General features: G+C 38.1%; 2 protein-coding genes across 3 annotated transcripts; one reads left to right on the top strand and one right to left on the bottom strand.

Moving 5' to 3' along the window:
• The first annotated feature begins 580 nt into the window (after window positions 1-580).
• Window positions 581-7,986, top strand: wnt2ba (wingless-type MMTV integration site family, member 2Ba). Of its 2 annotated transcripts, none has more exons than XM_083528632.1 (5): window positions 581-990; window positions 5,010-5,230; window positions 5,949-6,226; window positions 6,467-6,731; window positions 7,040-7,986. In XM_083528632.1, the coding sequence occupies exons 1-5, from the start codon at window positions 869-871 to the stop codon at window positions 7,267-7,269; spliced, it is 1,116 nt and encodes a 371-aa protein (XP_083384758.1). In that variant the 5' UTR covers window positions 581-868; the 3' UTR covers window positions 7,270-7,986. The 2 variants fall into 2 exon arrangements, with proteins under 2 accessions (XP_083384758.1, XP_083384757.1); XM_083528631.1 differs by having other exon boundaries at window positions 734-990; window positions 5,949-6,272; window positions 6,471-6,731; window positions 7,040-7,412.
• A 2,816-nt stretch (window positions 7,987-10,802) lies between these two features.
• On the bottom strand, window positions 10,803-21,749 carry st7l (suppression of tumorigenicity 7 like). Its single transcript, XM_083528608.1, has 15 exons — window positions 21,358-21,749; window positions 20,870-20,952; window positions 20,059-20,218; window positions 19,740-19,794; window positions 19,509-19,624; window positions 19,302-19,380; window positions 17,233-17,321; window positions 17,037-17,137; window positions 16,684-16,798; window positions 16,483-16,555; window positions 15,834-15,936; window positions 13,647-13,797; window positions 13,154-13,246; window positions 12,907-13,046; window positions 10,803-11,029 (listed from the first exon to the last, which is right to left on the bottom strand). The coding sequence occupies exons 1-15, from the start codon at window positions 21,602-21,604 to the stop codon at window positions 10,934-10,936; spliced, it is 1,701 nt and encodes a 566-aa protein (XP_083384734.1). The 5' UTR covers window positions 21,605-21,749; the 3' UTR covers window positions 10,803-10,933.
• Window positions 21,750-22,097: the final 348 nt, after the last annotated feature.

Genomic DNA, 22,097 nt, shown 5'->3' with positions numbered 1-22,097 from the left:
TTGTGATTAGAATTTGTTAAGCGCACACACACACACACACACACACACACACACACACACACACACACACCACTGGCTATCCTGCTTAAATATGACCATTTACTAATATTTTATTACAGTAAGAGTACAAACCCCTTTTTACATTTCTACTTGAGTAAAAGTACAAAGTACTTTGAATGTTCTTCAATATCAAAAGTTTAATTAATGATTTATAATGTAATATTTCATTGTTCTACACATCATAAATTTTTGTGGAGAGTTTGTTATTGTTACAGGTACTCGGTAAGCGAACGCCTCACAAACTCTCGCGAGAACTGCGGGGGGTTTCCAGCGTGGTCTCGCGACAGGTTCTTATTTAACTCAGTTCATGTCTTCAGTCCAAAGTAGCGAGGACCGGCGTGTTAGTGGAATGATAATTAAGATATTATGAATTAAAATGTGCTGAAGTCAATGTTTCCCTCACACAGAGACAGACAAACACGCACGCACGCAATATCAGTATCGACACTAACCACTGCTCCCGTCCAATAAGGGAGAGAGTGGGAGCAGAGTGGATCTCTCGCCCACCGCCCACATCCACTTATTATCCCTGACAATCGGATGCTGAAGCTGATACACTGCACTTCCCACAGCTGAGCTGCTCTGCTTCAACTTTCAGCTCAGAATTATATCAATTAATACGATAAATTGACTGTAACTGCGAGTTTTGGATTGAAATCTAGGTGCTTGATCGCTTCATTTCCTCTCTAACAGATATAAAGAGTAGGTACAGCGCACGACGAATGGAAAAGTAGATATGATAAAGTCCACCGCAGGACTGCTGAACTAGTGTTTTGCAAAGAGACAAGGGAAAACCGTTTGTCTTAAGATGCTGCAACTGCGAAAACTCGGGAGGTCTGGAGGAAGCGGACCTGAGAGAGCGCAGGGGATCTGCCTGCCCTTCATCCTCCTGCTGCTCATGTTCACTCCGAGAGTGGATTCGTCCTGGTGGTGAGCGCGTTTTCATTTCCAATCCACCAAATCTGAGCAAGAGACAGAGGTCAGTGCACTTGCTATAGAGGGGTTTCTGTCGTGTGGAAGTACCCATGAGGTCACTCAGAAAAAAGTTTCAGAGTATCGAAATTGTTTAACAAAACAGCAATCTAAAAAAAATAAAAAGTATGAAAGTGTATTTAACTAGAAAACAGAAATACATCGTTAAATATAGTGTAAACGATTAGAACCGAATAGACAATAAATATGCTGTCAAAAATAAAAGTAGGTAAATCTTTTGTAACTGTATAGATTCTTTGTCTGCTGAGATGCATGTGGTGTGCATTTAATTATACGTGGTTATTAAGGTACGTAGTTTACTTACATAGCTTAATTATATTTTAAGGAGATAAAAAAAACTAAATCTATTAAAGATCCAAACAATTTATTATCAAATATATTTTAATACCTTTATTTATGAAAGGGTGAATATATAGGGACATATAGTGTAATGTACAGGATATATATCCAATAAAACATCTGTAAAAAAAAAAAAAATACACATCAATAATATATATATATACATATATATATATATATATATATATATATATATATATATATATATATATATATATATATATATATATATATACTGTATATATTGTATGTATATATATATATATATATATATATATATATATATATATATATATATATATATATATATATATATATATATATATGTATGTGTATATATATATATATATATATATATATATATATATATATATATATATATAATCTCAATATTAAGTTATCATGTTAGAGCGTATCATATCATATATCAGATCATATCAGTGATCAGAAGGTTGTTCTCACTGTAATGTGCTGCACATGAATTTGTGTCAGATAGAAGTACATTTTCTTAAATTGGAGAATTTAATACACTACTGTGACTCTCAAAATGCTTAAAAAATTGCTAAGATTAAAAAAATGATCAAACATAGTGCATGAAATCTGATTTGATCAAGTTTGGAAAGTCTTTTAACAAAGCAACTTACTTACGCTCCTCTACATTAATAATACATTAATAACCACGAGTTTCATATTAATTTATAACCTTTACTAAAGCAAAAAACTGGATGTTAATATATACGTGACTATGGTCTTGAAATTACAATGTCCGGTGATGGTGCGACATGGTGTTATGTTATACACAGAAACGGTCTTGTGGGGTTTTGATATAAATGTTAAATATGATCTTTTTTAAACTAATAAAGTCACTAACACTATATATTTATTCTGTCAAAGCAGGCTTTTTGGTAGTATCATGTGAAGGCAGTAATATAATTCAAAGTTGAAAAATACAGTGTTTGGCTGGCACACTGGTGCAGTGGTTAAAGATCCTGCTGTGCGGGTTGTGGGTCCCTAGTTTGATTTCGAGCTCAAGTTACTGTGTGTGTACTGGATGCAGTTGAGGAATGTTCTACACTCATCTGTGTGGGTTTCCTTCCACTTACTTAAAAAAAAAAAAAAACTGTACACTCATTTACACCTCTGGGCAATTTAGCACTGTATAACCTATCAAACTTACTATGTTTGTTGGACTGGTAGTCTTTCCAGGGTGTATTCTCACCATGCGCCCAGGATAGGCTCCATATCCTCCATGACTCAGACCAGGATAAAGCAGTTATTAAAAGGATGGATGAATGAATGAATGAATGAATGAATGAATGAATGAATGAATGAATGAATTGATGAATTGATGAATGAATTGATGAATGAATGAGTTAATGAATGAAAGGATAAACTCTTTGAACATTTAGGTCTTGATGTGTGTGATATAATGCAGTTTGCTTGATTTTGTGGCAGAATCTTTATTTATTCAGGAGGATTTTATCTTTGACAAGTTGTTAAAAGAATAGTCTTTTTGTATGATGAACAAGTGCCTTTATTTTATATTAGTGGTGTCAAACTAAAAGCTGCTCTATATAATCCATACCCCATAAACTGTTTCTTAAGTAAGCTATCAACACTAGAGAGATAGATCATCCTTTTTCATTACTTTTCTCAATTTGGTTTATTAAACTAAAAACAAATCTACCTAAAATGATAAGGTAAATAAACCATAAATCCATTGCTTGTTGTTGGTTAGCAGTAGCAGTAGCAAGACTGACCAACTACCAAAACAAAGCTAGGCGGTTTAAGCTAGTATATTGTCTTTAACAGCTGGTAATGGCTACCAAATACTCTGTAGTAATTATTTAAAAAGAATAACACAACAATAATTGAATTATGATTTTATTGGTCAATTAAGTTAAGTTATAAGGAAGATAGAAGAATTACCAGCTGACAATGTTAGCCTACCAGTTTGATCTGATTTTTCAGCAGCACATAGTTGTGCTATTATTATTATTATTATTATTATTATTATTATTATTATTATTATTATTATTATTATTATTATTATTAATATGATTAATATGATTAATAATGATTATTATATACAGCTTCCTAGATCATCTATATTATAAAACCCATCTTTGATTTTAATTGCTAGTATCTTGCTAGGTTAATATTAAGTAATCTTTTAAAACTCTATTTTGCGTTTATTCAAGATATTTTGTTTAAAATGGAAAAACTAAAAAAAGAAAAATTGTGGCAAAGCCTTGCATAATGTTAACCAATCGGCACAATCTGTCTGAGGCTAAGCCGCCTTGAAGCTACACTGACTGGTAATATCACACATGACCACATGACATTCTTGTTCATAACCACAGACTTTGTTTCATTTTGGTAACAGGTTATAGCTTTTCAGCTCCCATACAGAAGATGTGATGAAACATTGAAAGATTTCTCAATTAAACATTACTCTCTGTCACCAACTGAGGTATCTATGGGCATTCCATCACGTCTCAGTGGTAGCAATATCGACATAGCCCAAAATCTCACCACGCTTTTAGGCCGATTGTGTTGCAGCCTACAGCTGTGTAAACAACAGAAAGTCTCTGTAGTCAACCCAATTTTAGATACTTGCCCCCTACCAATGTGAATGTCCTCTTTCTCAAAAAACCAGTACAACTCTTTACCTGTATATGTGTGGCTGTGCTGAAGTAACTAGGGCTCTGCTGCTTTATGTAGGCCACTGGGAATCTGTCTGTGTGAAGTTTAGCCAGTAAGACAGCTATGGCTGTGCGCCTGCAGCCACAAAAACCATAGTGATAAATATCTCCCTTTTCGTACAGTAATTTATGCAGTTATGGGGATTGTTGTCATCATAGTAATCAATTTACACACAGTGCTTTTCTGGCTTGCAAGCATTAGTCTTTCCCAATCCCAGACACATGTGGCTGATAAGTCTTTTGCTGTGGAGAAAATGTCTCTGTGTGTGTGTGTGTGTGTGTGTGTGTGTGTGTGTGTGTGTGTGTGTGTGTGTGTGTGTGTGTGTGTGTGTGTGTGTGCGCGTGCGTGCGTGGGATAAATAGGGTAGCTCTCTAGAGCAAGGCCTCCCTGGTTGTTGGTGAGAAAGGTCTTGTGCTGCATGTGTATGTGTGTGAAAAAAGACAGGGACATCCATAACAGGAGTGGAAACTAAACACAGTGTTCATCTTAGCACTGTCGCACGAACTTGGTTACAATTGATTGGATAATGAGATCCAGGAGGATCTGTGTGTGTGTATATGGGTTAGACCTGAATCAGAGAGGCCAGTTAGAGGATAATGTAATTCAAATTTTACCATTATGGACTACTTTAAGAAACATTAATAATATAGATAAACCGTGACAGTATAGTAGTATAAGTATAATCTACTACAGCATTATGAGGTTTTACAAAAGATGAATGTAGAACTTTAAGGTGTACTTTGGCTTGTACAGAGATTGTTCTATATAGAAATATTTTAGGAATTGAAAAATGAGAAAAAACTTGAGGGATCCCTTTCTAACTCTTAAATGTGCATAATAAATCATTACAATATTGTAATATATGTAGATCTATAGATGCTCATCTTATTTGTCGCTCTCCTCTTGCACAGGTACATTGGTGCACTTGGTGCACGGGTCATATGTGACAACATTCCTGGTCTGGTCAACAAGCAGCGGCAGTTGTGCCAGAGACACCCAGACTTAATGCAGTCCATTGGCGAGGGAGCCAAAGAATGGATTCATGAATGCCAGCACCAGTTCCAGCACCATCGTTGGAACTGCAGCACGCTGGAACGAGACCACAGCGTCTTTGGTCGCGTCATGCTCCGAAGTGCGTTCCACGCTGCCTTACAATGCACTTATGAATTACAACACATTGATAAAACATTGATTGCAATAACACAAATAATCATTCAGGGATGTGTACTATGTTGCGTATAAGTAGGACATTCCAGAATAAGGGAAAGGGAAAAAGCTGTCAGTTCTCAGATTTCCAAAATGGGCCGGAGTCTACAAGAGAGTGGATATTCTCCAAATACAAGTGGTGAGCAGGGGGATCTGCACAGCCGATGTATAAACAGTAATAGGAGATGTAAATATTTGTGAAGATGACTCTGGCAGACAGACAAAACTGCTCACTGTGAGATATAACCCTCTGTTTTGGCTAAGTGCATAAGCTGGAGAATGAAAAATGAGGGGAATAGGGGTCATCGTGTTCTCCACAGTAGGAAAAACCACACCTCAAGGCTTTGAGTGCAGTCATCCAGACACTGAAGGTGAGGGAGTGTTGGTCTGAGTCAGTCTGAGAGTAGAAAGTTCCAGGGTGGCCTTCCATACTTGAATACACCCAGCATGTCTAGAGCTTAAATCTGAGACGATGGTAATTTTGTGATGATCTATCACAAGGACCAACACACCTCTCACCTGTATCTATGCTGAGACCTAGATGGATTTTGAAGGACTATTGAATGGTTCCATTGACTTCCTTTTTTTTTTTTTTTTTGTGATTTATAGCTGATAAGATTAACCTTTTTGTCTGACCCTGGCAGGTAGCCGTGAAGCAGCATTTGTGTATGCAATCTCCTCTGCTGGAGTAGTGTATGCAATCACTCGAGCCTGCAGCCAGGGGGAGCTCAAGAGTTGCAGCTGTGACACCCAAAAGAGAGGAAGCACACGTGATGAAATGGGTGACTTTGACTGGGGTGGCTGTAGTGACAACGTGAATTATGGTATTAAGTTCGCCAAAGCGTTTGTGGATGCCAAAGAGAGAATGGTTAAAGATGCCCGAGCACTGATGAACCTGCACAACAACCGCTGTGGCAGAATGGTGAGGATGGTGATAGGCTTCCATAACAGTGGTGAATCAGGAGATGGTTGGTTCTTTCAGTGCTGTCTGTTGAAATACACATTAAATGGTATCTCTGCTCTAAACTATGACAAATCCCATAAAAACCTCATTACACTACTTATAGCTTGTCTATGCTAAACTGTATGCTACACTAATACTACTCTAAAGGTAAAGTCAGTTCTTGCTCTTATGGAGATGCTCAACCATTGTTCTTCTTAGGCAGTTAAGCGCTTTATGAAACTGGAATGCAAGTGTCATGGCGTCAGTGGCTCGTGCGCTCTGCGGACATGTTGGCTCGCCATGTCTGATTTCCGGCGCACAGGAGACTACTTGAGGAAGAAGTATAACATGGCGGTGGAGGTCACAATGAACCAGGATGGCACAGGGTTTATGGCGGCAGACAGGAACTTCAAAGGAACGACCAAAAACGAACTGGTGTATGTGGAAAACTCTCCAGATTATTGCCTCATGGATCGAACTGCAGGTGGGTGAATAGTCACAACTATTGAGCCTTGGTGAACTAGTCAGTATAATATGCAGAATGGTGTGATTTCGTAGAAAAAGACTGGATGATTGAGTTTGATCTTTTCCAAACCTCTTATTCTTGGACTTGAGTTTGGTTTAAAGGCCAAAAAGCATAAGGACAACGAAAAAAAAACCAATCACATTTTTTCATTTTTAGACTCTTGAACAACCTGTCCATATCCTTGACATAAGTAATGACACTCACTGGTTGGATCGTGAACACTGGATGCATCATTATGCTATATCTGTTTCAAACATATGTTTCAGGTTCTTTGGGCACAGCAGGGAGGGTGTGCAATAAATCTTCCAAGGGCATGGACGGCTGCGAAGTCATGTGCTGTGGTCGTGGATATGACACCACCCGGGTTAAACGAGTCACCAAGTGCGAGTGCAGATTCAAGTGGTGCTGCTCGGTGGAGTGCCAAGACTGTGAGGACACTGTGGATGTTCACACTTGCAAACCACACAAGCGCCCAGATTGGCTAGACCTTACTTGATTTCTGTGGATGTGGCCAATTATTTCACAATTTTCTCTTCTCAGGAAACCTACATGGACCAAAGAATTGTAGGTTGCATGGTCTTGGTTTACTGGTCTCCATGCCAACAGTGCAGAAATAAAAATGTTCTTTAATCAACAACATTGCTATCAAAAGGACCTCATATAAGAGCAAAGAAACTGCTGCTTTAACACCAATTTTTACAACGTCTTTTGTTATTTGTGAAAACTGGGGACTTGACACTGGACACAATGCATCATGATTATTATCTGCAGCAACTGTGTGAAAATAAAAGAGGACTTCTTCAAATGGAAACTGACTGGAAGCATACCCTCCTGTATAGTTTGTACACTAAAAAACAAATCTGCAAGAAGAGCTCATACGTTTTTTTGTACACGGAAGGATGCAGCATTTAACACGAGGCAACGCGATAGTTACGTTTCTTCGAAAGTCTTTGCAGTTTAAAAAATTTGACAGACAAATACAGGAAGATCGGATTCCCTGTAAACAGTTTAGTCATTATACCTTAATAAGATGTTTTTACTTTAACCTTTTGTTATTGAAACTGAATATCTAAGCACTTAAGCATAATTTTATACGTAAGCACTTTTTTGTGACTGTTTATATAAGACTGTGATCATAGGTGGTTCATGTTTAGATTCTCTCAGAAATTGAATATTGTTTACATTGAATTAAATTGAAAAAAAGAAAAACTAATCTGACATACAGATAAAATGTCATTCCGTTTAATTTCAGAGCAAAGACTGTCCTGAGACATTGGGTTGATAATGGACTGGATATGATTTATTTTGCTTTCAATGACACAGAGATGTATTTCATGCAGTGGAATGTGTATGGTGTTGACTGGCTTGACATCATTTGGACGTGAATACAGGACACAGCTTATCCTTAGGCAAGCCCTTGATGTTTGACATAACTTGGCAGCAGTCGATTGCAGAGTGCCGTTCATCTACAAGGATATCAGTAATGGAGAAGCATTAGACGAGAAGTATTAGACAATATTCAGTACTATTATATCACCATTATATCGTGAATGGAAAAAAGGGCCAACAGTGTATCCTTGTGCATTTCATACACCCCACACTAAAACACACCTGCATTTATTAACTGAATTACACAGAAGTAGTTCCTATATTGTATGCTTGTTTAAAGATAGATAGAAGTGATTATTGTCCATCCGTCTTAACAGTTCTTAGTTTTTGTCTTCATGCTACACTAAATGTGATACTAAATGTCAAATCCTTACCATATAAAGTTATAGTGTTCCAATGATTGAGTAGTAAAAATAGCCAGGCTATGGCAATCTGTCTGTTTCTAAATGTGTTATTAAGATGGATGAGCAGAGTCAGGGCTTTGGCATACTAGTGGTGTCATGTACAAGATGAGGAGACTTGTGCTGTTCTGAGTTTAGCTAACTGGAAAGTTTTGTTTTTGATGAAAAAAATATGAAAATATAATCAATAATGAAGAAAAACAAAAGTGTATTTAAAAATAAATCTGTTAGTATTCCCAATTGCTCGATTGCATATAGCTTATTAATTTTTTTCTTTCAGGATCTTAACCAAACGATGTCTCTTTTTCCATTCCCTGTTCAGATGATGTTTTCTGGCATTTGGCAGCATCATCTTCCACCTTTCTTACCAGAGGAAAAAATTATATGTTGAGAAAGACTTCAGGAAAACATGTCAGTGTGTTTACTTTAAAACAGTGTAAAATTGCTCCCTTGATACTGCACGGCTGATGGTGAAATTTATACATGTTCTTAAGGAAAAACACTCTACCATTTCAATTAACACACTAATCCCTAAAATGTAGTGTTTTGGTTGAAGGCTTGGTTCTTTGAATGTCATTGCTGTTTCCTGATACAAGGGGCATTAGCGGTGGTTGATTAAAGGGATAACAAATGTAAACACTGCATGACCGTTTTCACACAGTGCCAAGTGTGTGTGGTCCCAGTAACTGCTTTTGTTTGGAGTCCTACGCTCAAGATAATGATCTTGTCAGCCTGAAAACCTTCCAGCTGTTTTCAATTCGGCCAAATATAACATTTGGTTATTTATTTCTCTTTTTCATGACGAGTTTGAGGTAGTTCTTTCAGAGTTGGCTCAGGAACCCTGATGAAATAGTATGTATGCTACCATTTCATTAGCTTAGAAGATAGATGGCAAGTCAAGGGCTTACAAGGAGAACATAATTCTTGCTATTAGAATTTGTGTAACATTTTACTTTGGCTAAATCTAAGCTGTTATTTAACTTGATTTAATGCACAAAAAGGGGTACAGGAGCAATGGTAATAGACTTAATATCTAAACTAGTCCCCCCCCCCCCCCCAAATGCGTGTGCTTACACTATACAGGTTATTCTTTGGTATTTTAAATATATACAAACAGGTAGGTCTTATTGGGTGCTTCTCTATCCTGGCTGTAGTTCTTGGTTCTGGTCAGTACTAGAGTTCGGCCCTGAGGCCAGATTTATTGGGAAGTCTAGTGTAATGTATACATGACGTTTGTGTGTAGGGTTGGAGGGTTTAGGACGCCTGCTGCCAGGCTAATGGTATGGGATTAACACACAAAAACTCTTATCTGGTGTGTATCTGACATAAATGAAGCTCTCCTTACCCTTTAGGTGCTACAGTCAGGGATTATCAGAGGTATTATTGTGCACTGATCTAAAATCAGCTTGAAGACTTAGGGGTTTTCCAACTCGTCCACACTGCTACAGACCAATCTCCTTGTTCATGTTATTTCGCTTGATCTCATGGGGATCCTATAGAACAGCTAAAGCATTTTCAAAACTGCCTGAGGATACATGGATTTTAATACTCTTGCCAGACAAAGCAGTTAAGTGTGTGAAGATGTTAAGAATGTTGAAAGCAGCCATGTTGGAAATCCCACTAAGCTTATGTAGCTATTGGCCTTCCATAGTTAATGCGCCATCAAGGAAGCACATATGCCAGGACACAGGGTCTCTGGATACAAAGATGGCAACACAAATATAGAATGTTTAGAAAGGTGGATGTAGCCATTTTCACCTGCGGCAACTCTACTTCGCCCAGACTGCTTATGGCCGTGAAATGATTTTCACCACAGTGCTAAGAGATTTTGTTTTAAAGAGGCGAATTTAGAATTACTAGGCCAATGACTTACTATAAAATCTTATCCAGCAACCTGGTTACTGCTTTAACCTCATTCAACATGAACAAGTAGTGGTTCCTGTAAAATGTTGTGTTGTATAAAGGACTTGTTTATGAAAGAAGCTAAAAACACTTTCATGATTTACTGCCTCTCCAACATATACAAGGCCAACTGGTTCTGCCAGTTGTTGCTATGGCAGAATGCCTCGCCTCTATGTGTCACCGTGGCACTCACTGCCAAGGGTAATGCATCTAGTATTATTGGCATGAAGAGCTAGGCATTCAAGATGCTATGCTCAAAAAGTGCATTCATAAAAAAAGCTTACTATACAATCTGAAGACCAAAAAGTAAAGCAGGATTCGATAAAAAAAAAAAAAATCACTCAGAACATTTTATTACGATCAGCACGGATCACACAGAACTTCTTAGCACATTTAATGCTACACATCCAGTAGATTGACACCTGGATGTCTGCATGTATTTTGGTGGGGAATAGGGAGGGTTGTGTTTCAGATTCTTGTCAGCTGGTACCAAAGGCAGGAAGGCATAAAGTTCTCCATCTTGTCTGCAAAAAAGCCTAATGGTGCAAAAAGGGTGCTGAAGAACTGTGGAGAAAAAGAAAAAGATGGACATAATGTATTAAAAAACAAATGGCATTCAAATCCATTCTTTTTTTAGTATAAACATTATGTTAATACAAGTTTCGTTTGGGAAAAAAATAAACAAAGGTTCAGTTGGTTTATTGACAGTTGCTTCAATTCACAGCTCTCCTCCTGACCATATCCTTTTGAACATATAGATATTTTTTTGACATTTAAAAAATGACCTTGATCAAGCATTGTGTATACTGCGTCATTTGTGTTTCTAATGAAGAAAGCACATTATCCTTAAGAAAATCCTTTAAAATTTCCATTTATAAAGTCTATGTTCTTTATGTCTTAAGATACTTCATAAAAATGAATAATTTTGCCCCTCTGACTACAACACTGAGTCATAGCTCAAGAGGAGCACAGGCCAGACACAAACATTAGGGAAGTATTTCTTCAAACTCAAGCCAACACACAGCTCCAAGTCTGAAAGTTAGCGTGAAAGTGCGCATCTGAATAGCATTTGAAGGCCTACAGCACCACTGACCATAAACAAGCCCCTAATGTGTTTATGAAGTGATGTATTTCACAGATGAACAGGTGTTTATTACTGAACATAGCAAGTTTCAATTGCAATGTGAACAACAACGGAGGAAAAATGCTGATGGTCCGAGTCGGAGCTGGTGAAGCATCATCTATTTAAGCGCAGATCCAGGGAAGAGATACGGCACTTATTTACATTAGTCGTATCATGACAAACGAGAACGATAAAAAGATAGAGTATGGTGATGGTTGGTGTCCTCATATTGCTTAGTTTATTACTATGACAAATAAGGGAACTAATTCTTAGTGAACAGCCTGTTTACAACAGACATGCGTGTGCTCGATGGGGTAGATGCTGAACTATACATGCGTCATTGCGTGTTTGTCATGGAGGATGTCCTGATTTGAACAATCTGTGTCAATGGCAAGCTTCTTTGGTTACCCTTTCCAAAACACAAGAGGTTTCAAGTGCATGCAAACCAAACCGAGAGCCACATCATTCGTCAACAAAATGAGGGAAACTTAAAAAAAAAAAAAAAAAAAGAAAAGAAAAAAAAAAAAGGGGGGGGGGGGGTAAGTGTCCAGTCACGCCATGTGAAGGAATGGGTAACCGTTTGAACAGCAATCAGACCACATCCAGGGCTAATCTGGAGAAGATTTAGAAGGCCTGGCCTGAGAGATCTGCTTTTTCTCACCCCTCTTCCTCATGCCCTTTTTCATTCACTTGTTCCAACCGAGAATTACATTAAGCAGGCTCTGGTTTGTACTGTAAACGCTCAGCGTATGTGGAGGCTTTCTCAAAACAAAAGCTTATACAGCGAGTCTCCAGTGTGAGGCTTTATTTAAAGAGTGTGGACCAGGCCAAGTGCAGATTAAGACCTCATATTGAACTTGTATTTAAATATTGTGATATCCAAACTCATTACTACTGTTATCAAGTATTCTAATAAGTAACCGCATGAGAACTAAAATCTGATTAGTAAAAATGTGATTTATTTTTTCTTTAGCAGCAAACTCAGACAAAAGTGCAGGCTGTCAGGCAAATCACTACACACGGTGTTGAATTTGCCATGTTTCCACCAGTATGGACTATAATATTAAGTAACAATAGCAATAATATTTGAACAATCCTAGAGACAGAAACCACATTCAGTTAAAACCTGAAACTTAAATAAACAGAGTACCAGAATCTTAAATATATTAAGTAAGTCATTGTAATTATGGCTGCACGCAGAAAATTAATGAAGGCTGTTGAATAACTGCAAATAAAACTGTGGTCGGTTCTAATATATACACATAGTAGTGCAACCTCAAACAAGTGTATTCACATTCGTGCTATTATACAGACTTACAGCTTTGACAAAGACGCCCATGAGATCAGGGAACTGGTGTGTGAGCATAGCCAACATGGCAGTAAAGGAGCATAAGCCTGCTGTAAACAGGATGAAGAATGGCAGCTCCTTCTTAGGGTACACTGATACCTCATGAAAAGCTGAAGCAGACAAAAAAAAAAAAAAACAACAGCCATCCCATTTTAGATGCATATTTTGAAATGATCTGAATGAAAGGTCAAACCTGACATAAAACAACTATACTCACATGGCAGTAATTCTCTGTCTGCTGTCTCTGTGCAGCCTGGGTATGGGTAGAACAAATGACCTTTCTCCAGTGGGTAAGGAATAATACGGAATGCTGGACAGTGGAGATCAAGATTAGATTAAGATCAAGATTAGATCCTTCCAAATGCAAATGCAAACTTTTTTTTTTCATAATCCAAAAGAAACATATCTATATTGTTCTTATTTTTGTTTATTGATACATTGCTTATCTGTACTTTTAAATTTACATTAAAAAAATACAGCTGAAATGTTTCAGGCCGTTATTTACAACTCCGGTTAAAGAGCTCAAAACACTTGATTAATGTTCCAGACAATCGGAACAGAAATATTCAAATGCCTGTAAATGCTCAGAACCCATTATGTGCATTTTAACTTTATTTAAACTCATTACTCTAATTAACAAACTTTTCTGTGTGTGTGTATATATATATATATATATATATATATATATATATATATATATATATACGTACTTCCCTCCCAGGTGCAGTGGAGCAGGTTGAGTGCTCCCTCTGCTCTTTTCCAGTGCTGCAGGTGAAAAAATGCGTATGCCACCGCTTCACTGTCACCTCTCTTCAGAATGTGCTCTGGTGGCAGGATCAGACTCTTCATCTCTAAAAGATACTACACAAACACAGAGGTTTCAACGCAAAATAATGTGAATTCTGCCACTGCCTGTGTTTGACTGTTTTGTATGCATACACAAATTTGTTTATGATACACGGCCTTAAAGCTCAATGGATTGCAGACACATTTTAAAACTCCTATCTGGAAACACAGAACAGTTCCAGAGAACAGGAAGCTCATTTAGTCTGCTTGGAATAACAGACATCAATCAAAACTCCTCCATCGAATGGCTAAATGACCCCCTTTCATGGGTACACTGGAGTCATAAATGTGTCCATGTGCCAGAAACAAACAAGCACACAGACATACATCTGCCCTTCCTGAATACCCCTGGAATTAGACTGGCATCTGTCCTTCGTGGCATCCCCTGGCGTGCGCGCACACACGCACACACGCACACACGCACATGCTCCCTTTGAAGTAGGGATAGAATGTCCGTGCCTTTTATGTGGCTGGCTCTCCTAAAACAGTGTTTCTCAGCTAAGCCTCTGTCTGCCCCATACTGATCATCATTCTTTCACTGTACAAACAGGGACCCCAATTGACTGCACTTACATGCCACATATACACACACCCACACAGACAATTGCGGTTTCCTAATTGTAAGGCAATTGAGAAACCATTTAATAAATACTGTGGATATAATGCTCTATTTTTACTTAACCTTATTTACTTCCAATACTAAACCATTTCAAATGATTCTATACAAAACACAGGCTTTTTTGTGTCCTTTCAGTTGAGCATGTGGAATAAAATACTCAGTTTTGCCAAAAAAGCAACAGGAAAGCACTCTAATTTTACAGTTTGGTCTCAGGAGCTTATCCATGTATGCAGTACCCTTCTGTCACCAACCATGCTGATAAAGCGCACAAACAGCACATTTGATTTAGGCTCCAAGTCCTGACACCTGATGCCACCTAGTGAATTCAGGTGTTGCTCTTCTTGCTTTGGAATTTTAAATTCTTTCCAGACATTTAACAATTTTTTTTTTTTTTTTTACATTATTTGTGCACCAATTCAATAATCACCTGTTAGTGACTCACCAGTAAATTATTAATGACATTTTTATTCATTTCAAAATTCAAAATATTTTTTCTATGTACAAAACATAAATTTTGAGAAAACTAATCTGATTATTTAAAAAGGCTTTTCTAAATAGAGAATTGTTCTAATTACAAAAACAAAACAGTTTCTCCTATAGTTTGACTACGCAAAATAATTCACCGAATATAATGTTAATGAATCATTTTTACTCATTTTTTATGAAAGATGGCACCAACTATGGACAACAAGGTAAAAGTACAGTTTCACAGGTATCAAATAAAACTTTAAAATAAGAACATTTTGTGCAATAAAAGGCTGCACTTGTGTGTACTGTTTAAAGACACCGTTTGTGTCCGGTGACTCCTATAATTTGAGGCCATAGAGACGGCACAGAACTTGTAAGTACAGGTACACGTTAGTGCTCGAGGATGTTGATGCGGGTGTGTATATGATGGGGCCTGGACAAGTTAGAACCAGGTTTTGTTGGAATCCAAACTGTCCATAACAATGCAACAGCAGCACCTACTGGTCTTTTTAGTAAACTGGGTTATGGTCCTCATAAAGAGACAATTTTCTGAGAGCAGCTTCTCCCAGGCGTTTCTACATCTAAATGATAGTGTTAACCAAGTGAAAAATATGAATCAGTTGCATTTCCTGCCTTAAAATACATGAAAATTTCAAACTATGAATGTTTTCGACAGCCTTGTGTTCTAAGTTGATAAAAATGTTAATGCTGAAATAAAATTCTGGCGTTGACAACAGTAAGACGCCTCGAGATGCAAAATGAATTATTTTATGCTGTGGCTATTCTAAGTTGCAATCAAATTAAATTTGAAGGCCCTTGGCAAATCCCTCCACTCCTGAGAAACCCAGCCAGCCCCTAATATAAACAGGTACTTATGCAAATATGAAGAAAAAAAAAAAAACTAATTAGACACAACACAAAACAATAGCAGTTTGTGTCAACAATAAAGGTGATTGAGTCTAACCTTTGGTACATGTGGGTTGAACTCCACTGCTCTGTGTATAGCCTCCACTGCATTCATCTCTGCGGTGCTAAGTCCTCGTCTAGAGGCTGTCTCCGGTGAAAATCTGGAGGGCACACAAACATACATACATGCAGATATTATTTCCTGCTGATCCAGTAAATTGCACTACCGTTTGGACACACTTGGCATGAAACTGTTGAACAAGTAGGCAATTCATACAGCATATAATTTTTGATTCCACAAACACTTTTAGACTCCTACAGTGAAGCTAAGAAAATCCCCCCAAAAGGTAAGATGCAAAAATAAATAAAAAAATAAATAATAATGATAATCACCAGGAATGCTGTGACATATTTACATACGAGTAATCCTTTCTGATTGTCTAACAGTATTCATAAAGACATTTGGCAGATTGCCCTATGATGACATCTCAACCAGCTTCATGGCAGAGCTTCACCCAGGAGCTGGGTGAACTGGAAAGGTTTTCGCTTTTCCAGTTCACATCATGTGTTATTTAATCATACACTCTGATATAGTAGAAAACAGTGGCAATTAAAAAAAAACTTTTGACAGCTACTGTTTAATATTAAACAATATAAAACAGTTATGCTGGAGTTGCAAGTTACTCACCAAGATACAGTACACTTACTTGTCTGACACTGCGCGTGCTTTAAGTAAAGCCGATGTGTAGCATATAGTGGCAGATTTTGGCAAGCTGATATCTGATTAAAAAAATATATAAAAAATGAGGGTCATGAACCTGATGAAAGGGGAACAGTAAATTTGCTGTGCTACTGGTAAACTAAATATTACATCATTGCTGTTAAATGACAATGCTTCTTCAGCTCACCATCATATTTTGCTAAAACTGCTTGCACATCAGCATAAGCCTGAAGCTCCAATAACGCTTCTAGCAGATTCTCGTGTATATTTAACATTCCAAGTAAGGGATATTCTTTTATTAACTAGGAGAGAAAAGAAAGAAAAAGACAAAATCACAACAAAGCCTTTTAACAAGCAGCAGAAAGATTCATGATTAGTGTGCGGTGTAATCTAATTGTTCTTCTTGTTTCAACAATACGGGCTGTAACGTCTTTTTCGAAATATTCAAACATGAACAATTTATCACAATGCAAAATTCCTATCCCGCATGCAAATTTGCTTTGGCAATCCCTACATGCAAAGTGTACACAGTTGTCTTACATCTCTCATCATCTTCACAGCCTCTTTGATGCGTCCCAGTTTACGAGCACACATGGCCAATCTGCGTTTGATGTACACCAGAAGATTTGTGTCTTTCCCAGCTGACGAATAGAAAAAAAAATTAGCATTATTCTAAGGAACAATTGTCATGTGGACCGAGTGCGTACAAGTGTGTGTTTGTGTGTATGTCACGTACCGAACTTTAGCGCTTGTTTGAAGAGTCTCTCTGCTTCTATAATAGTAGTGGCTTCCTCTTCAGCCAGAAGCACATACGCCGCTGCACATCTGAACAAATTTAAAAGTGGATTTAAAACTGGAATACTGCATATTTTCCTCTTGAGAAAACAGGACAGCTACCTCTCCATTAACAGAACAAAAGCCTCTCATTGTCTGGCATGCCTGCTATCAATCAGACTACAGTGTACAGAGGAATATTTTAAAACATATTCACATGAAATAGAAAAAAGTAATTAAAAAAATGAATAAACGCAAATATTTAAAAAAATATATAAATTGAATAATATAATTGTTTTTTTCTTTTTTTAATCAATCATAATTTTAATAATTTACTGATGCACCAAGTCTTAAATCAAGCACCAAAATCGGCCATGATGCACACATCCTGCAATTAAAAAAGTCCGTGTGGAAACATAGCAAAAGTTCCTTTTGGTGTCCTGATGATTTATGTAATTTAAAACACCATACTCACTTTAAAACATTTACAAGAATCTTTTCTCTTCATGCTCCATGTTGAGTTTGGTTTCACTAACAATAAGCATACTTTTGCATAAAGCATCCATATTTGTCCATGCCCAGGTTGATTAGAGTATAAAAAATGTGAAAAGTATTTATTTAAGGTACATTTAGAACGGATACAAACGTGCGATTAAGTTGCGAAATTATTTACGAGTTAACTTGCGACAATCATGCGATTAATCGCGATTAAATATTTTACAGCCCTAGTGTTTATAATTTACCAATTTATAAATAAGTAGCATTAAAAACAAACCTGACATGCAAAAGCAGGCCAACCTTGACCATTAGTGATGCTCACAGGTCAAGGTTACATTCCAACATATGAGGAGCACTTTTATGGCTGACTGGAATAATATTGGAATAAAAAATATTTCTGTATGGAAGAACGATTATGGAAGCATGGCCTATGTATGGAAGTTTGGCCTAAAATAAATATGGTCATGACACACGGTGACCAATGTGGACTATGCAAAAAGGTCCTGGGGGGAAGCAAAGCTAATCACACATTTTAAAAGATTCCTAAAAACGATTATGTAATTATATGGATAAAATTGGTATTAAATGAAAATCTTGGCAAAGACAGGACAGGAATTTATTTCCAAAGAAATTGCCTCATTCACCAGACATACACAACGTGTTCTTGCTTTTGCAGAAGATGTAGCTACATGGTGAAAAGAAAAGCCTTATATAACCTTTGTGTAGAGAATACTAGCTGAGTAAAGAATACCTGTGCTTATATCTGTTTGAATGGACAAGGTGTACATTTTATATTAATCAGTCAGTGCATCTTTGCTGAATGTCAAACCAATAACAAACAAGCATGTCCTTTTGCCAGTTCTAGCATATAACATATGGCAAATTTTTTTTCTAAATGAACAGCAATAATTGATTGAGAAAATATACTGATGATCTGACAGCAATGTGATTAATTTTGTGCTAAATCTAATTGACAGGGATTTTGTTTTTTCGTTTCATAATGCATCAGGAACCAAAGAAAAATTAGACTGCATTTCCACATGTCCTCTGAATGACTGCCTGTCTGTCTAAGTATGGGCTCTGAACGTTACCGTGGCGACGACTGACTGCCTTGGCAATCCAGTTTCTCATTGCTTGATTGTTGTAAATGGCAGAAGAGGGCGTGACAGATGCGCTCAACCAATCACCAAGCTCCTTGTGTTTGATACGTTCGTAACAGTTTTTGTTTAAAGCACAATTTAGAAGGCAAACAGAATCACTTAACTCACTAACTGACTAAAAATAATAATTACTTAATCTTTTACGTACTTATTTATTTGATCATTGTGCAAAATATTGATTCATATTTTAGGTAGAAATCCTGTCCAAAAACCAAATATAAAAATACTTGTACTGTGTCAAATAACAGCTCGATGAGAAAGTAAACAGCGGAATATTCTACTATATTTGTTCTGAATCTGAACATATAATAATAAATAGATTTAATAATGATTTAATACAAATATACATGCAAATTATGTTGTTATTACTCACTCATGATTGAGCTCAATTGCCTGATATGCAGCTCGGATACGAGCCTGAGGATTCCTTTCTCGCCAGGCCTTCTGCATCACTGTTTCACACACACATACACACACACATACACACACACTTTGACCAACTGTCATCTGCACAGACCACAACCGAGTCACAAATTAAATATGTTCTACTGCTTTATAGACTATTGAAGATGAAACTAACCAGTATCCTCTGGTTTGAGTTGTTGTGTGTCAGAGGTAAAGAAAGTCTGATGGTCTTGTGCCGACAGATTCATGTCGTAGTAAGTCAGTGGTTCTTTTCCCGTCACCCACGTGTACCTTGAGAAGAGAGAGGAATGAGGAAATAAATGATGAGTGACGGCAATATTTATACACGCAAAAAAAATTGGATGTAAGCTACAGGGAACTAACAACAGAGATAAAAATAGTGTACCTGTTATACTCTGCACCTCGAAACAGATTAAGGGGGTTCCTCCATACTTTACACTCTAAGAGACACAAGCCACCATTCAGGAATTTCATCACAAATTGCTTAATAAAATATCTCTCAATGGATACGTTGAAAAAGGAACTTCCAGAGCAGTTCCCATTCTACACCCGACATTAAACTTTCCTACCCTAAATGTGCACCCACAGGATTTTTCAGCTATTCCGCTTGACATAAGCGGATGTTTCCTTACAATATCTTACTGATAATACATCAGGAAAGATAAAAGGCACAGCTGTATCCATACAGATGTGTTTATGGCTACCTGAGACACTGGGCCGCTGCTCCACTTCTCCATTAGCCGAGGAGAAGAGACTCGCAGAGCTGTTGGTCTCCACGCCGCCAAGGAGGGGACGCAAGTGACTCACAGACACCTGTTCAATGAAGGACGTGCCGTACTTCCGAAAGTACCACCACTCGAAGATCTGAGGCCGAGGATGCACGTGGACCACAAAAAGCAAGAGTTCGAGTTTAGCAGAACAGAGAGACATTTTTCATGTGATATTCTCGTTTACATTTTCCTCCTTTTGTTCACTGGGCTGCACTCTTTTACTTGGGTTTCTTTTCACAGCCAAAAAGAAACTGCACCTGTATGTGTGTCTAAAAAGAAGGCATCACCCTGACCAGGATGAGAAGTTAGAAAAAAATAAGTGAATAAATTAATGAATGGTGTGCGCCATGAGTGCTATTGTCTTACACTGTTCAACAGTCAAGAGATCAGGAATGTAGTATCTTTGGGAGTAAGTTGTCATTCATTCATTCACACTATCTGTGAATTCTGGTCAGATGGATCCAGAGGCTCTCCAGAAAACACTAGGTGCAACGCAGGAACAAACTCTGAATAGAACACCATTCAGTCACAGATAGGTGTGATTTTGCATTGCCAATCCACTGCACAAGTTTTTGTTGGGTGTGAGGAATCCAGTGAAACCAGAGGAACATGCAAAACTCCACACGGAGAGTAATTTGAGCTATAGATCAAACTTCAGAGCTGCAGCAGTTCCCACAGCAGGACCATGCAGCTCTCTTACAGTGAGTAATATTAAGTGTCTTTCATAAATGAACAGGGATCTTACCAGTATAAGACCAGAGATGAGAGAGGAAGTTCCTGTGAGGGCAACATAAAACTTGGGTGTAAGAGTGTTCAGAAACATGGATGCTACAGGGGGGAAAAGAGAAAGAACAGTGTTAGTTTAGGGTTAGCTCCAGATGACAGTCACTGTACTGAACTAGAAGCCACATGCTCTGCACACAGGGGATGTGGAAACTTCAGGGAGAGCTTCCACACAAATCCAAGCGGTTTAGTGCACATAGACAGCTTCATGTCTAGACAGTTAGCATCGGTACGCTGCCAAGATCGCAAAAAAACAAAACAAAAAGACCGACTCTCCATTGCACTCTTGATCACCCGTGAGCCCTTTCAGCAAACCCGAAGCAAACGGTAAGTCCGCGGCTGTACGCGAGGACACACAGCGGAATCACACCAGCTACGCCTGGCGCTCTTAACGCTAGCTTGTGGAGCGGCGTTAGCATCACCAGCAGCTGGTTGGTGTTGAACATTTACCGGCAGCGACGGACTCCTGGAGCTTCAGCGGACTCCGCAGCACGTAGATCATCGTCAACACCATGGCGAACCAGACCGCGCACACGTACGTCCACGAGCAGGACAGCCACGACTTCAGTTTCTCCGCAAAGCCGTGGGCTTGTGGAGTGCTGCTGTTCTCGTCCGCCATCTTTTTTTTCCAGCGTATGACAATAAACATGAGAATGACGGGATACCGGAGAAGGCTGTAATACGGGCTCACCTCCATAGGACGGCGCCGCCTTACTTTTATTCCCCCCACCCGTATTCGGACAAATGCCCGCCTCCCTGCGCTAGGCCGCTGTGGCTGTGTTACAGATAACTCGTGCTGCCTTCACAGGCTCCCTAACACACACACACACACACACACACACACACACACACACACACACACACACACACACACACACACACACACACAGTTCACCTGAATGTTTAACAGTAGAATAACAGTAACAGTAGTTAGTTACAGTAACAGTAGAGTTACAGTAACAGTACATTTACATTTGTGGCATTTAGCAGACACCCTTATCCCCAATGTACAAAAGTGCTTTGAGTCTCTAGTAATGAATAAATCTACACTGGTACGCAAGATCACAAACTTAATATAAATATAACCCTTGAATTCTACGAGCTTGGAAGTGCTAATTTAAGTATTTCAGGAAGAGGTAGGTCTTCAGTCGTCGCTTGAAGATAGTCAGGGACTCTGCTGTACGGACATC

Source organism: Silurus aristotelis (genome assembly GCF_946808225.1).
Source record: "Silurus aristotelis genome assembly, chromosome: 2".
Lineage (NCBI taxonomy): Eukaryota > Metazoa > Chordata > Actinopteri > Siluriformes > Siluridae > Silurus > Silurus aristotelis.
Note: the sequence above shows the minus strand (reverse complement) of the source record. Positions and strands in the feature narration are given on the sequence as shown.